Source organism: Oncorhynchus tshawytscha, linkage group LG02 (assembly GCF_018296145.1).
Source record: "Oncorhynchus tshawytscha isolate Ot180627B linkage group LG02, Otsh_v2.0, whole genome shotgun sequence".
Classification (NCBI taxonomy): Eukaryota; Metazoa; Chordata; class Actinopteri; order Salmoniformes; family Salmonidae; genus Oncorhynchus; species Oncorhynchus tshawytscha.
In genome coordinates this window covers 8,379,081-8,395,468 of record NC_056430.1, presented here as the reverse complement: position 1 = coordinate 8,395,468, position 16,388 = coordinate 8,379,081, and the positions used below count along the sequence as shown (strand labels likewise).

The window sequence follows — 16,388 nt, the reverse complement described above, 5'->3', positions numbered from 1 at the left end:
TTAACCCTGATACTTGTGTGCCTAGACAAACCCCACAACCCCATGGTGAATGCTGGAGCCATTGTCATCAGCTCTCTTATCAAGGTAACTAGGCTATGAGTATATCCTGCCTGATTGAATCTTCCCCTAAAACAACCCACCCTCAATGATGTGTCAACGATATACGTCACTGTCAGTACGTTTCTGAATCCACGTGGCTGAAACCCCACTGACGGTTCAGTGGTTTCTGAATCCACGTGGCTGACACCCCACTGACGGTTCAGTGGTTTCTGAATCCACGTGGCTGAAACCCCACTGACGGTTCAGTGGTTTCTGAATCCACGTGGCTGAAACCCCACTGACGGTTCAGTGGTTTCTGAATCCACGTGGTTGAAACCCCACTGACGGTTCAGTGGTTTCTGAATCCACGTGGTTGAAACCCCACTGACGGTTCAGTGGTTTCTGAATCCACGTGGCTGAAACCCCACTGACGGTTCAGTGGTTTCTGAATCCACGTGGCTAAACCCCACTGACGGTTCAGTGGTTTCTGAATACACGTGGCTGAAACCCCACTGACGGTTCAGTGGTTTCTGAATCCACGTGGTTGAAACCCCACTGACGGTTCAGTGGTTTCTGAATCCACGTGGCTGAAACCCCACTGACGGTTCAGTGGTTTCTGAATCCACGTGGCTGAAACCCCACTGACGGTTCAGTGGTTTCTGAATCCACGTGGCTGAAACCCCACTGACGGTTCAGTGGTTTCTGAATCCACGTGGCTGAAACCCCACTGACGGTTCAGTGGTTTCTGAATCCACGTGGTTGAAACCCCACTGACGGTTCAGTGGTTTCTGAATCCACGTGGCTGAAACCCCACTGACGGTTCAGTGGTTTCTGAATCCACGTGGCTGAAACCCCACTGACGGTTCAGTGGTTTCTGAATCCACGTGGCTGAAACCCCACTGACGGTTCAGTGGTTTCTGAATCCACGTGGCTGAAACCCCACTGACGGTTCAGTGGTTTCTGAATCCACGTGGCTGAAACCAGTTCAATGTTTGACATGTAAAACAAATACAAACACAGAACTAAGATCCAGGTTGCCTGCCAACCTTGGACCCAACACTGACCTAATTTGGCTTTGTCCCCTGACACATGCTAGTCTGCTCGTCGTCTTTTCTATTGGTCCCATTGTGTAACGTTCAAGCTCAGTCAAACAGTATTTGAACCCGGGTATATCTGGCATGGCTGTAGATAGTAGTCACATAGTACAATAGTGTAGTCTGTAGTGTCGCCAGTAGTGTCGCCAGTAGTGTAGTCAGTAGTGTCGTCAGTAGTGTCATCAGTAGTGTCGTCAGTAGTGTAGTCAGGAGTGTAGTCAATAGTGTCATCAGTAGTGTAGTCAGTAGTGTAGTCAATAGTGTCATCAGTAGTGTAGTCAGTAGTGTAGTCAATAGTGTCGTCAGTAGTGGCATCAGTAGTGTAGCCAGTAGTATAGTTAGTAGTGTAGTCAGTAGTGTAGTCAGTAGTGTAGTCAGTAGTGTAGTCAATAGTGTCATCAGTAGTGTAGCCAGTAGTGTAGTCAGTAGTGTAGTCAGTAGTGTAGTCAGTAGTGTGTCAGTAGTGTCGTCAGCAGGGTAGTCAGTAGTGTAGTCAGTAGTGTCGTCAGTAGTGTGTCAGTAGTGTCATCAGTAGTGTAGTCAGCAGGGTAGTCAGTAGTGTAGTCAGTAGTGTCATCAGTAGTGTAGTCAGTAGTGTAGTCAGCAGGGTAGTCAGTAGTGTCGCCAGTAGTGTAGTCAGTAGTGTCGTCAGTAGTGTAGTCAGTAGTGTAGTCAGTAGTGTAGTCAGTAGTGTCGTCAGTAGTGTAGTCAGTAGTGTCGTCAGTAGTGTCGTCAGTAGTGTAGTCAGTAGTCCTCACACCATGCTGGGTGACTCTCCTCTCATCAACTCACCATGCTGGGGGACTCTCCTCTCATCCTCACACCATGCTGGGGTACTCTCCTCTCATCCTCACACCATGCTGGGGTACTCTCCTCTCATCCTCACACCATGCTGGGGTACTCTCCTCTCATCCACACACCATGCTGGGGTACTCTCCTCTCATCCGAGAGGAGAGGATAAGGCGGCCAGGTGGACTGGGGACAGCAAGTAGTCATCATGCCATGTAGTCCTGAGGCATGGTCCTAGGGCTCAGGTCATCCGAGAGAGAGAAAGAAAGAAAGAAAGACAGATAGAATTAGAGAGAGCATACTTAAATACACACAGGACACCGGATAAGACAGGAGAAGTACTCCAGATATAACAGACTGACCCTAGCCCCCCAACACTTAAACTACAGCAGCATAAATACTGGAGGCTGAGATAGGAGGGGTCAGGAGACACTGTGGCCCCATCCGATGATACCCCCGGACAGGGCCAAACAGGCAGGATATAACCCCACCCACTTTGCCAAAGCACAGCCCCCACACCACTAGAGGGATATCTTCAACCACCAACTTACCATCCTGAGACCAGGCCGAGTATAGCCCACAAAGATCTCCGCCAAGGCACAACCCAAGGGGGCGCCAACCCAGACAGGAAGATCACGTCAGTGACTCAACCCACTCAGGTAACGCACCCCTCTTAGGGACGGCATGGAAGAGCACCAGTAAGCCAGTGACTCAGTCCCTGTAATAGGGTTAGAGGCAGAGAATCTCAGTGGAGAGAGGGGAACCGGCCAGGCAGAGACAGCAAGGGCGGTTCGTTGCTCCAGAGCCTTTTTGTTCACCTTCCCACTCCTGGGCCAGACTACACTCAATCATATGACCTACTGAAGAGATGAGTCTTCAGTAAAGACTTAAAGGTTGAGACCGAGTCTGCGTCTCACATGGGTAGGCAGACCATTCCATAAAAATGGAGCTCTATAGGAGAAAGCCCTGCCTCCAGCTGTTTGCTTAGAAATTCTAGGGACAATTAGGAGGCCTGCTTCTTGTGTCCGGAGCATACGTGTAGGTATGTAGGACAGGGCCAAATCAGAGAGATAAGTAGGAGCAAGCCCATGCCAGTGTAGGGAGGCTAGCACTGGAGTAATATGATCAAATGTTGTGGTTCTAGTCAGGATTCTAGCAGCTGTATTTAGCACTAACTGAAGTTTATTTAGTGCTTTATCCGGGTAGCCGGAAAGTAGAGCATTGCAGTAGTCTAACCTAGAAGTAACAAAAGCATGGATTAACTTTTCAGCATAATTTTTGGACAGAAAGTTTCTGATTTTTGCAATGTTGCGTAGATGGAAAAAAGCTGTCCTTGAAATGGTCTTGATATGTTCGTCAAAAGAGAGATCAGGTTCCAGAGTAAACGCCGAGGTCCTATACAGTTTTATTTGAGACGACTGTACAACCATCAAGATTAATTGTCAGATTCAACAGAAGATCTCTTTGTTTCTTGGGACCTAGAACAAGCATCTCTGTTTTGTCCGAGTTTAAAAGTAGAACGTTTGCAGCCATCCACTTCCTTATGTCTGAAACACAGGCTTCCAGCGAGGGCAATTTTGGGGCTTCACCATGTTTCATTGAAATGTACAGCTGTGTGTCATCCGCATAGCAGTGAGAGTTAACATTATGTTTTCGAAAGACATCCCCAAGAGGTAAAATATATAGTGAAAACAATAGTGGTCCTAAAATGGAACCTTGAGGAACACCGACATTTACAGTTGATTTGTCAGAGGACAAACCATTCACAGAGACAAATTGATATCTTTCCGACAGATAAGATCTAAACCAGGCCAGAACGTGTTCGTGTAGACCAATTTGGGTTTCCAATCTCTCAAAAAGAACGTGGTGATCGATGGTATCAAAAGCAGCACTAAGGTCTAGGAGCACGAGGACAGATACAGAGCCTAATACTATAGTAAATTGTTCAGCCTCCTGTAATTCTAAAGTCCTTAAGAAGACTGCTACCCTGTGGTTGACTTAGCTAAAGGCCTTTTAATGTGAGTGTCTTTTACATTGCTTTTACGGTACATGAATTTTGTTTATGTCTGTTCTTCCCCCTTCTCTGTGTCACTAGCCTGGCTCAAACAAGGCAGAGAAGTTTGACTATGTAAGTACTATACTGTACATATCATTCATGTCATTCCGTACATCTCACCTGACATTGACACATATACAATAGCGTTTAGTAGAACACACAATACAATCTTGACACAATACCACGCCACCCCACCCCAAGCCAGCATTTCTCTTGTCTTTGCCACGGGAGAATAACTAAATATCAGTCATCTTTTGTCCTCAGGTGATGGATTTCATCAAGAAGATGGCTGGTCAAGAGTACGTGGGGTTCAGCAATGCCACGTGAGTTTTTTTTGCTAATGTCTTAAATTTGCCAGAAAAAAAAACATTTCTAAAACAGTTTCTCTTTGTTGCATTATTGATGTGATTTTTTGGTCTCTGTGTCTCTCAGGTTCCAGTCTGAAAAAGAAACAGGCGACAGAAATTTTGCAATTGGATATTACCTCAAAGAGAAGAAGGTCAGTAAAGGTAGAGAGAGTGGAACTTGTTTTAATAGCTTTGAATGAAAATAAAAAAACAGAAGGGAACATGTACAGGGCATTTGGAAAGTATTCAGACCCCTTGACTTTTTCCACATGTTGTTACTGTAATGGAGTGAGAAGGTGGGTGTGTGAAGGCCAGTATCATCCTGTTTGTTGAATACATCAGCCTAATTACACACATCTGAATCTAATTAGCTTGGAGCTTGGTCAGTGGTTTATTAACCTGGCTTTGGCACATATACTCTGCGATACGTCACGCCTAAGAACAGATTTTTGCCGCCATATACCACACCCCATCAGGCCTTATTGCTATTATAAACTGGTTTCCATCTGCAGTGTTTTCCACCTTGGGGCAGAAATGATATTATAAACTGGTTTCCATCTACAGTGTTTTCCTCGTGGGGCAGAAATGATTGATGCACTGGACTTCTACTTCCAGGTAAACGATACATCCTCAAGATAGCACTTTACCACACTGTGATGCTGTGATACTGTGATGCTGTGATACTGTGATGCTGTGATACTGTGATGCTGTGATACTGTGATGCTGTGATAATGTGATGCTGTGATGCTGTGATAATGTGATGCTGTGATAATGTGATACTGTGATGCTGTGATACTGTGATGCTGTGATAATGTGATGCTGTGATACTGTGATAATGTGATACTGTGATGCTGTGATACTGTGATGCTGTGATACTGTGATGCTGTGATACTGTGATGCTGTGATACTGTGATGCTGTGATACTGTGATGCTGTGATACTGTGATAATGTGATACTGTGATGCTGTGATAATGTGATGCTGTGATACTGTGATACTGTGATGCTCTGATAATGTGATACTGTGATGCTGTGATACTGTGATGCTGTGATACTGTGATACTGTGATGCTGTGATAATGTGATACTGTGATACTGTGATACTGTGATGCTGTGATACTGTGATACTGTGATGCTGTGTATATGTTGAATATTTCTACTAATGCATCATGATGATTTATTACTGGAAAATGTCATAGAGCATCACCTCTATACAGTATGTATGATGAGTCACAGACACTGAGTCACGGGCACTGAGTCACAGACACCGAGTCACAGACACTGTAGACACAGACACCGAGTCACAGACACTGTAGACACAGACACCGAGTCACAGACACTGTAGACACAGACACCGAGTCACAGACACTGTAGACACAGACACCGAGTCACAGACACCGGAGTCACAGACACTGTAGACACTCTCTCTATGTTTGAGTAAATAAATTATTTCCTTTCAGCTGTGTTCCATAGAGGTGACCTGTGAGTCTGGGAGTGTCATGGCCGCCACGCTGGCCCATGGGGGCATCTGCCCAATCACAGGCGAGCGGGTGCTGAGTGCCGAGGCCGTACGGAATACCCTGAGTCTCATGCACTCCTGCGGCATGTACGACTTCTCTGGGCAGATGGCCTTCCATGTAAGTCAAACTGTAGTCATATAGTAGTTATATAGTAGTCATATAGTAGTTATATAGTAGTCATATAGTAGTTATACAGTAGTTATATAGTAGTTATATAGTAGTTATACAGTAGTTATATAGTAGTTATATAGTAGTTATATAGTAGTTATATAGTAGTTATATAGTAGTTATATAGTAGTTATACAGTAGTTATATAGTAGTTATATAGTAGTTATACAGTAGTTATGCAGTAGTTATATAGTAGTTATATAGTAGTTATACAGTATTCATATAGTAGTTATATAGTAGTTATATAGTAGTTATACAGTATTCATATAGTAGTTATACAGTAGTCATATAGTAGTTATACAGTAGTCATATAGTAGTTATACAGTAGTTATATAGTAGTTATATAGTAGTTATACAGTAGTTATACTGTAGTTATATAGTAGTTATATAGCAGTTATACAGCAGTTATATAGTAGTTATATTGTAGTTATACAGTAGTCATATAGTAGTTATACAGTAGTCATATAGTAGTTATACAGTAGTTATATTGTAGTTATATAGTAGTTATACAGTAGTTATATTGTAGTTATGTAGTAGTTATACAGTAGTTATATTGTAGTTATATTGTAGTTATACAGTAGTCATATAGTAGTTATATAGTAGTTATATAGTAGTTATACAGTAGTTATATAGTAGTTATCCAGTAGTCATATAGTAGTTATACAGTAGTTATATATAGTCTTAGTAACATTATAACAGTAGTTATATATAGTCTTGGTAACATTTTGGTAACGTATAGTCTTGGTAACTTATAGTTTTGTAGTTAATATTTTGTAGTTAACGTATAGTCTTGGTAACATTTTGTAGTAACATATAGTCTTGTAGTAACGTAGTAGTTTTGTAGTTATACAGTAGTCATATAGTAGTTATAGTCTTGGTAACGTAGTTATACAGTAGTCTTGTAGTAGTAGTTATAGTCTTAGTAGTCATATAGTAGTTTTAGTAGTTATACAGTAGATATATAGTCTTGTAGTAAGTAGTTATAGTCTTGGTAGTCATATAGTTTTGTTAACAGTAGTCATATAGTAGTCTTGTAGTTATACGTAGTTATAGTTTTGTAGTTAACATTTTAGTAGTTATACAGTAGTTATACAGTAGTCATAGCTTTAGTAATGTTATAGTCTTGGTAACATATAGTAGTCTTGGTAGCGTATAGTCTTGGTAACAGTAGTCATATAGTTTTGGTTATACGTGTAGTCTTAGTAGTTATAGTCTTGGTAGCGTAGTAGTTTACAGTAACATATAGTAGTCTTGGTAACGTATAGTCTTGGTAACAGTAGTATAGTTTTGGTAGTACATATAGTCTTGGTAGTAGTTATATAGTAGTTATCCAGTAGTCTTGTAGTTATAGTAGTCATATAGTAGTTTTGTAGTAGTAGTCATATAGTAGTCTTGGTAACAGTAGTTATCCAGTAGTCTTGGTTATACAGTAGTTATCCAGTTTTGTAGTTAACAGTAGTTAGTCTTGTTATACGTATAGTCTTGGTACTACCGTATAGTTTTGTATTTAAACATGTATAGTCTTGGTATGTTATAGTCTTGGTAGCGTATAGTCTTGGAAATAAAATATATTTTTTTAATTTAAATCGTATAGTCTTGGTATTTACTTGGTAATGTATAGTCTTGGTAGCGTATAGTTTTGGTAACATTTTGGTATAGTCTTGGTAGCGTATAGTCTTGGTAACGTATAGTTTTGGTAACGTATAGTCTTGGTAACGTATAGTCTTGGTAACGTATAGTCTTGGTAGCGTATAGTTTGGTAACGTATAGTCTTGGTAACGTATAGTCTTGGTAACGTATAGTCTTGGTAACGTATAGTCTTGGTAACGTATAGTTTGGTAGCGTATAGTTTTGGTAACGTATAGTCTTGGTAGCAGCGTATAGTCTTGGTAACGTATAGTTTTGGTAACGTATAGTCTTGGTAACGTATAGTCTTGGTAGCGTATAGTCTTGGTATAGTCTTATAGTTTTGGTAACGTATAGTCTTGGTAACGTATAGTCTTGGTAGCGTATAGTCTTGGTAACGTATAGTCTTGGTAACGTATAGTCTTGGTAACGTATAGCTTTGGTAATGTATAGTCTTGGTAACGTATAGTCTTGGTAGCGTATAGTCTTGGTAACGTATAGTTTTGGTAACGTATAGTCTTGGTAATGTATAGTCTTGGTAACGTATAGTCTTGGTAGCGTATAGTCTTGGTAACGTATAGTCTTGGTAACGTATAGTCTTGGTAACGTATAGTCTTGGTAACGTATAGTCTTGGTAACGTATAGTCTTGGTAACGTATAGTCTTGGTAACGTATAGTCTTGGTAACATATAGTCTTGGTAACGTATAGTCTTGGTAACGTATAGTCTTGGTAACGTATAGTCTTGGTAACGTATAGTCTTGGTAACGTATAGTCTTGGTAACGTATAGTCTTGGTAACGTAAACCTTTTAAACATGTATTGGTCAAATTAAGGTCACTTTAAAAAAAAATATATATATTTTTTGTTGGAGGCTTAAACTGACATGTTTTATCATATATCCACCCCTCTGTTCATTTATCCACCCCTCTGTTCATTCATCCACCCCACTGTTCATTCATCCACCCCTCTGTTCATTCATCCACCCCTCTGTTCATTCATCCACCCCTCTGTTCATTCATCCACCCCTCTGTTCATTCATCCACCCCTCTGTTCATTCATCCACCCCTCTGTTCATCCACCCCTCTGTCCATGTATGGTCCCTGTATGGTTCTTTCTCAGGTGGGCTTGCCTGCAAAGTCTGGGGTGTCTGGAGCGGTTCTGTTGGTTGTCCCTAACGTCATGGGAGTGATGTGTTGGTCACCTCCTTTAGACAAGGTTGGAAACAGTGTCCGAGGAATACACTTCTGCCAGGTAACGTTACTAGCTTTATTTCCAGGTGTTATAAATAATATCTCCCTATGTACAGGTTATGAATGTGTTATAAAGTCTGTATGTAGGTACCCTTCAATAGTGTTACCACATACATAATGTTTCTGCCTCTCGATGTTGTACCGGAGACTGAACTGTCTTTTTGACATGCTTTGGTTTTTCAGGAGCTGGTGTCTTCGTTTAACTTCCACAACTATGACAACCTGAGACACTTTGTCAAGAAGCAGGACCCTCGAAGACAGGACGGGGATGATAGGGTAAGGGCTTTTGTGACATAAGAGAGTTATAAGGTAAACATAACAACAATTTATCATATTTACTAAAACATAAAGTGAGGTTTAAGTTTGCTTTTGTTATGATGTGTCCTATGAATGGTTATGTAGCTGTGTCCTATGAATGGTTATGTAGCTGTGTGCCAGTGTCCCATCCAGTCTAAGTTGTGTTTATCTCTGCTATATCTGTAGAACAAGTCTGTGGTGAACTTGATGTTTGCGGCCTACAGTGGAGATGTGTCAGCCCTCAGAAGGTAAAATAACCATCATCTAGGAGGCTATATGTAGAGACCAACCTGGTTATTAAATTAATGCAAAGTAATTTTATTGTTTGTTTTACTACTCGTCACCTGCTGTAGATGGCACTCTCTCCTCGCGAGCAGTCCTTCACAGTAAACGTCTTGGTAATGAGGAATGTTATGTAGAATATCACTCGTCTCCTATCCTGTCCTCTCAGGTTTGCTCTGTCCTCGATGGACATGGAGCTGAAAGACTATGACTCTAGGACAGCTCTACACGTGGCTGCAGCAGAGGGTGAGCTACAATCCATTGGTGGCTCCTAGTTGGTGTTATGTCTTATAATGCATCATAGTGATGTTACAGCTAGTTGTTATGTCAGCTTCTAGCAGGTGTTATAATGCACTAGAAGTGTATCATAAGGCATTGCGTGTGTGTTACCCCTAAGATGCGTAGTGTTTTGTCCTCAGGTCATGTAGAAGTGGTACGGTTCCTAACAGACACCTGCAAAGTGAACCCCTTTGTGAAAGATAGGTACTGTAGCATTCATTCATCCACCCCTCTGTTCATTCATCCACCCCTCTGTTCATTCATCCACTCCTCCGTTCATTCATCCACCCCTCCGTTCATTCATCCACTCCTCCGTTCATTCATCCACCCCTCTGTTCATTCATCCACTCCTCTGTTCATTCATCCACCCCTCTGTTCATTCATCCACCCTCTGTTCATTCATCCACCCCTCCGTTCATTCATCCACCCCTCTGTCATTCATTCACTCCTCCAGTCATTCATCCACTCCTCTGTTCATTCATCCACCCCTCTGTTCATTCATCCACCCCTCTGTTCATTCATCCACTCCTCTGTTCATTCATCCACCCCTCTATTCATCCACTCCTCCGTTCATTCATCCACCCCTCCGTTCATTCATCCACCCCTCTGTTCATTCATCCACACCTCTGTTCATTCATCCACCCCTCTGTTCATTCATCCACTCCTCTATTCATTCATCCACTCCTCTGTTCATTCATCCACCCCTCTGTTCATTCATTCACTCCTCCATTCATTCATCCACCCCTCTGTTCATTCATCCACCCCTCTGTTCATTCATCCACCCCTCTATTCATTCATCCACTCCTCTGTTCATTCATCCACTCCTCTGTTCATTCATTCACTCCTCCATTCATTCATCCACCCCTCTGTTCATTCATCCACCCCTCTGTTCATTCATTCACTCCTCCATTCATTCATCCACCCCTCTGTTCATTCATCCACCCCTCTGTTCATTCATCCACTCCTCCATTCATTCATCCACCCCTCTGTTCATTCATCCACTCCTCTGTTCATTCATCCACCCATCTGTTCATACATTCACTCCTCCAGTCATTCATCCACTCCTCTGTTCATTCATCCACCCCTCCGTTCATTCATCCACCCCTCTGTTCATTCATTCACCCCTCTGTTCATTCATTCACCCCTCTGTTCATTCATCCACCCCTCTGTTCATTCATCCACTCCTCTGTTCATTCATCCACCCCTCTGTTCATTCATCCACCCCTCTGTTCATTCATCCACTCCTCTGTTCATTCATCCACCCCTCTTTTCTTCCACCCCTCCATTCATTCATCCACCTATATCAGTCTCTGTTGACTTAGCCTCCAACCTACAGTAACAACACCCCTTAGCTGCTCTGCTATCTGGACTCACTGTATATCCCCAGCCTCATGCCTTATTTCTCCATCTCATTCTGTCCTCTGTGGCTGTCGTTTTTACTCAAAAGGTTAGTGCGTGGAGTAACATCTGACATTGTTCTGACTCATCTTTACCACCTCCCTCCAGGTGGAGCAGTATTCCCCTGGACGATGCCCTGCAGTTTGGCCACGGTGCCGTGGTGAAGGTCTTACAGGAGTACCAGGTGGCTTGCCAGGAACAGGATAGACTACCAGTGGCTGATATCATACCCATCCCCCCTAAACTAGAGACTGTTGAAGGCATGGTGTGATCAGGGGGGCCGTTGGGATCAGGCTCTACCATTAGCAGTGCTGATCTACCATCAATTTTGGTGTAATGAAACAGATAATTATAGACATTGAGGACCTGATCCTAGATCAGCACTCCTACTTGATAAATCATTAGGTCCCAAACGGAAGAAAACGTACTGAAACATGGAGGGACTCCAAGTCCAATAACAAACACTCATTTTAGTTTTCAATTGCAAATGGTAGTGTCCGAAGTGGCACTCTATTTTATATAGGCCTTTAGTGCATTTGTTTTGGTTAGTAGTGTGTATGAGGAATAGGGATGCCATTAGGGACGCAACCCTCTACACGCTTAGAAAAAGGTATCTAGAACCTAAAAGGGTTCTTCGGATATCCCTATTGGAGAACCCTTTGAAGAACCCTTTTTGGTTCCAGGTAGAACTCTTTTGGGGTTCCATGTAGAACCCTTTCCACCGAGTGTTCTACATGGCACCCAAAAGGGTTCTACTTGGAACCAAACATTTTTAAACCTGGAACCAAAAAGAACCCTTTTGGAACCTTTTTTTCCCCTAAGAGTGTAGTGTTACTCCTTCCACCAGGACTTATCTCTCTGACGTCCCTGTGTGTGTCCCAATAATATGTACGTTCTCCTGAAGTGTACACTTGTTCACTACTTCCCACAAATCTAAAAGCATTGGATTGGTGGAGGCGTGGGCTAGTGGGTGTTTCCACCTTATTTCTTATACCAGTCATTGTTCTTCAAATCAGTGAAATGCACGCTTTGGGAGGAAGGAGAGATCTTTGGGACAGACTCCCTATCTTGTATGCAATATTTACTCCTCTCCTAGGCTGGATTTATATACAGGAGGACACCTGAGAGTGAGGCTGGATATGTACAGGAGACCTGTGAGTGAGGCTGGATATGTACAGGAGACCTGTGAGTGAGTGTTGGAGAAGTTCAACATCATGAGTGTTCAGTGTTCTATGACGAAAAATTTGTCGACATTCTATTTTTCCTGGCTAAAACTATGCCTATAACGAGACGAGGTGCCCTCGAAAATATAACTATGACAAAAGTTTTTCTTCGTTTGAGTTGATGCAAATGTAACGAGATTTGACGTGACGCTCCTTTTAATCTGTTTTGTCCAATCAGAAGCATGCATACCTTTGCAGAATATTTAATTAAATTCTCTTATTGGCTGATCACACCTGTCATGCGCCCGGGCTACTTGAGTTTATAGCCCTACCAGTCTTTCCAACACACACAGCTCCCAGGCGGTCGCTTCAATCGTCTCTTTTTTGAACTGATGCTCAGAGAACTTCTAAATTGTAACTAACCTCTATTCTGTTAAGGAACAATCATGTTCGATATTTTTTACTTTGATCACATCCGAAGCTATACGTTGCCATTTGCTGATTCATTAGTGTTGCCGCTCTCGCGGTACGCAAATAAAAGTCGCAGTTACTTTTTTTTCCCGATTGGAAATACTACTGCTATTTACTGAATATCAGCAATACAGCAATAATTCTGTCTTCGTTGGAAAGCTCTGATTCTCCCCCTTTTTCAATCGAGTCACTGTTATTTTAACCCCGTCAGGCGGTTATGATGGGTAGAAAACCACAGCTGTTAATTGGTTAACCTGTATCCAATCACGGCTATTGTTACTTCCACAATAGCAGTTTCCCAGCTACGTTATAGGAGGGTATACACACTATACTAGTAAGCCTAGTTGGACAAGGCTGAATATGCACACGATCAAAGTTAGGGAGAAGACTAAATATGAGTTATTTAGTGGAAAATGCATTGATTAAAATATGACTAAAACTCCGCTAAAATTATCCAGTTTTAGTCGACTGATAGTTTCTAAAAGGATGAAATGGCTCAAATTTGACAAAGACTAAAAGCTATTTTAGTCAAAACAAAAAAACGAAACAAAAAAAATAGCTGACAAAATGAACACTGCTGGTTACCAGTCTGTGTGCCATCAAGACATAACACGTTTGGCACGACCAGGAGTGGACATGATAGCACACACACATCTGGGACCAGGCTACATATAAAGAGGCGAGTTGCCTTGGTAGTGTATTTTTTTTAGCGAGGGGGCCTTTTTGCCAATTAACAACACACAGCTGGCCTGTCAAGAAACAGCTTTGTCGTTCTCGTCTGTGCACTTGGTGTTTACGTGTATGCTGCATCAGAGAGCGCCTTTGGCTTTGCGGTTTACCGGTGAAGATTAGCACGTTGTTGATACATGAGCTGAGGTTGTGCTACAAGGGCGCAACAGACAGACACTTCTAAGACCCAGTAATGATGAAGGAGTTCAGATATCATGGTGTCTGTTGTTTCAGTAATGATGAAGGGGTTCAGATATCATGGTGTCTGTTGTTTCAGTAATGATAAGAGGGGTTCAGATATCATGGTGTCTGTTGTTTCAGTAATGATGAAGGGGTTCAGATATCATGGTGTCTGTTGTTTCAGTAATGAGGAAGGGGTTCAGATATCATGGTGTCTGTTGTTTCAGTAATGAGGAAGGGGTTCAGATATCATGGTGTCTGTTGTTTCAGTAATGATGAAGTGGTTCAGATATCATGGTGTCTGTTGTTTCAGTAATGAGGAAGGGGTTCAGATATCATGGTGTCTGTTGTTTCAGTAATGAGGAAGGGGTTCAGATATCATGGTGTCTGTTGTTTCAGTAATGATGAAGGGGTTCAGATATCATGGTGTCTGTTGTTTCAGTAATGAGGAAGGGGTTCAGATATCATGGTGTCTGTTGTTTCAGTAATGATAAGAGGGGTTCAGATATCATGGTGTCTGTTGTTTCAGTAATGATGAAGGGGTTCAGATATCATGGTGTCTGTTGTTTCAGTAATGATAAGAGGGGTTCAGATATCATGGTGTCTGTTGTTTCAGTAATGATGAAGGGGTTCAGATATCATGGTGTCTGTTGTTTCAGTAATGATAAGAGGGGTTCAGATATCATGGTGTCTGTTGTTTCAGTAATGATGAAGGGGTTCAGATATCATGGTGTCTGTTGTTTCAGTAATGATAAGAGGGGTTCAGATATCATGGTGTCTGTTGTTTCAGTAATGATGAAGGGGTTCAGATATCATGGTGTCTGTTGTTTCAGTAATGATAAGAGGGGTTCAGATATCATGGTGTCTGTTGTTTCAGTAATGATAAGAGGGGTTCAGATATCATGGTGACTGTTGTTTCAGTAATGATAAGAAGGGTTCAGATATCATGATAATGAGGAAGGGGTTCAGATATCATGGTGTCTGTTGTTTCAGTAATGATAAGAGGGTGTCTATTGTTTCAGTAATGATGAAGGGGTTCAGATATCATGGTGTCTGTTGTTTCAGTAATGATAAGAGGGGTTCAGATATCATGGTGTCTGTTGTTTCAGTAATGATGAAGGGGTTCAGATATCATGGTGTCTGTTGTTTCAGTAATGATAAGAGGGGTTCAGATATCATGGTGTCTGTTGTTTCAGTAATGATGAAGGGGTTCAGATATCATGGTGTCTGTTGTTTCAGTAATGATAAATGATATCATGGTGTCTGTTGTTTCAGTAATGATGAAGGGGTTCAGATATCATGGTGTCTGTTGTTTCAGTAATGATGAAGGGTTCAGATATCATGGTGTCTGTTGTTTCAGTAATGATAAGAAGGGTTCAGATATCATGGTGTCTGTTGTTTCAGTAATGATGAAGGGGTTCAGATATCATGGTGTCTGTTTCAGTAATGATGAAGGGGTTCAGATATCATGGTGTCTGTTTCAGTAATGATGAAGGGGTTCAGATATCATGGTGTCTGTTTCAGTAATGATGAAGGGGTTCAGATATCATGGTGTCTGTTGTTTCAGTAATGATAAGAAGGGTTCAGATATCATGGTGTCTGTTGTTTCAGTAATGATGAAGGGGTTCAGATATCATGGTGTCTGTTGTTTCAGTAATGATAAGAGGGGTTCAGATATCATGGTGTCTGTTGTTTCAGTAATGATGAAGGGGTTCAGATATCATGGTGTCTGTTGTTTCAGTAATGATGAAGGGGTTCAGATATCATGGTGTCTGTTGTTTCAGTAATGATAAGAGGGGTTCAGATATCATGGTGTCTGTTGTTTCAGTAATGATGAAGGGGTTCAGATATCATGGTGTCTGTTGTTTCAGTAATGATAAGAGGGGTTCAGATATCATGGTGTCTGTTGTTTCAGTAATGATGAAGGGGTTCAGATATCATGGTGTCTGTTGTTTCAGTAATGATAAGAGGGGTTCAGATATCATGGTGTCTGTTGTTTCAGTAATGATAAGAGGGGTTCAGATATCATGGTGTCTGTTGTTTCAGTAATGATGAAGGGGTTCAGATATCATGGTGTCTGTTGTTTCAGTAATGATGAAGGGGTTCAGATATCATGGTGTCTGTTTCAGTAATGATGAAGGGGTTCAGATATCATGGTGACTGTAGTTTCAGCAACGATGGCGTTCAGATATGATGGGGACTGTTGTTTCAGTCATCATCGTGCTTCTACACCTGCATTGCTTGCTGTTTGGGGTTTTAGGCTGGGTTTCTGTACAGCACTTTGTGTAAGAAGGGCTATATAAATACATTTGATGTGATATCTTTGCCCTCATTGAGTACCTGGGGCTCAGTTCCAAAATCCAAAGTAACTTATAACTTATTAACATATAACTTAGAGTGAAGCAATGTTATTTGGGTATACATTCTAAGTGGTGTGCTAGTATGGACATTGGTGCGTAGCTGGGTTTTATTATATTCAGTTACTTAAATGGTAAAAGTATGTCACTTACTTTATTTACATTTATACTATTTGTGGTTCATTAGAGATCAACTGTTTGTCCATGGATGTTATACATGGACCAACAAATGTGGAATGTTGAAACCGAGATATGAGAGAAACGGTGACGTACAGCCACGTCTCTGACGTGAAACCGAGCACGTCTGCAAACATTGAATTGGACTTTGTCTAAATACTGTATTGCTC

The 16,388-nt window shown here is 41.7% G+C and overlaps 1 protein-coding gene across 1 annotated transcript in view; it reads left to right on the top strand.

Annotated features, from left to right (window-relative positions):
- The window catches only part of LOC112221949 (glutaminase kidney isoform, mitochondrial-like), a 30,628-nt gene extending 18,790 nt beyond the window's left edge, over positions 1-11,838 (top strand). Inside the window, exons 7-18 of the mRNA XM_042329931.1 lie at positions 26-84; positions 4,018-4,050; positions 4,243-4,301; positions 4,411-4,477; positions 4,890-4,940; positions 5,782-5,958; positions 8,755-8,886; positions 9,069-9,161; positions 9,369-9,430; positions 9,634-9,710; positions 9,884-9,947; positions 11,250-11,838. Coding sequence (XP_042185865.1) covers positions 26-84; positions 4,018-4,050; positions 4,243-4,301; positions 4,411-4,477; positions 4,890-4,940; positions 5,782-5,958; positions 8,755-8,886; positions 9,069-9,161; positions 9,369-9,430; positions 9,634-9,710; positions 9,884-9,947; positions 11,250-11,412 — 1,037 coding nt within the window. The 3' untranslated portion in view covers positions 11,413-11,838. The remainder of the gene's footprint in view (positions 1-25; positions 85-4,017; positions 4,051-4,242; positions 4,302-4,410; positions 4,478-4,889; positions 4,941-5,781; positions 5,959-8,754; positions 8,887-9,068; positions 9,162-9,368; positions 9,431-9,633; positions 9,711-9,883; positions 9,948-11,249) is intronic.
- Positions 11,839-16,388: the final 4,550 nt, after the last annotated feature.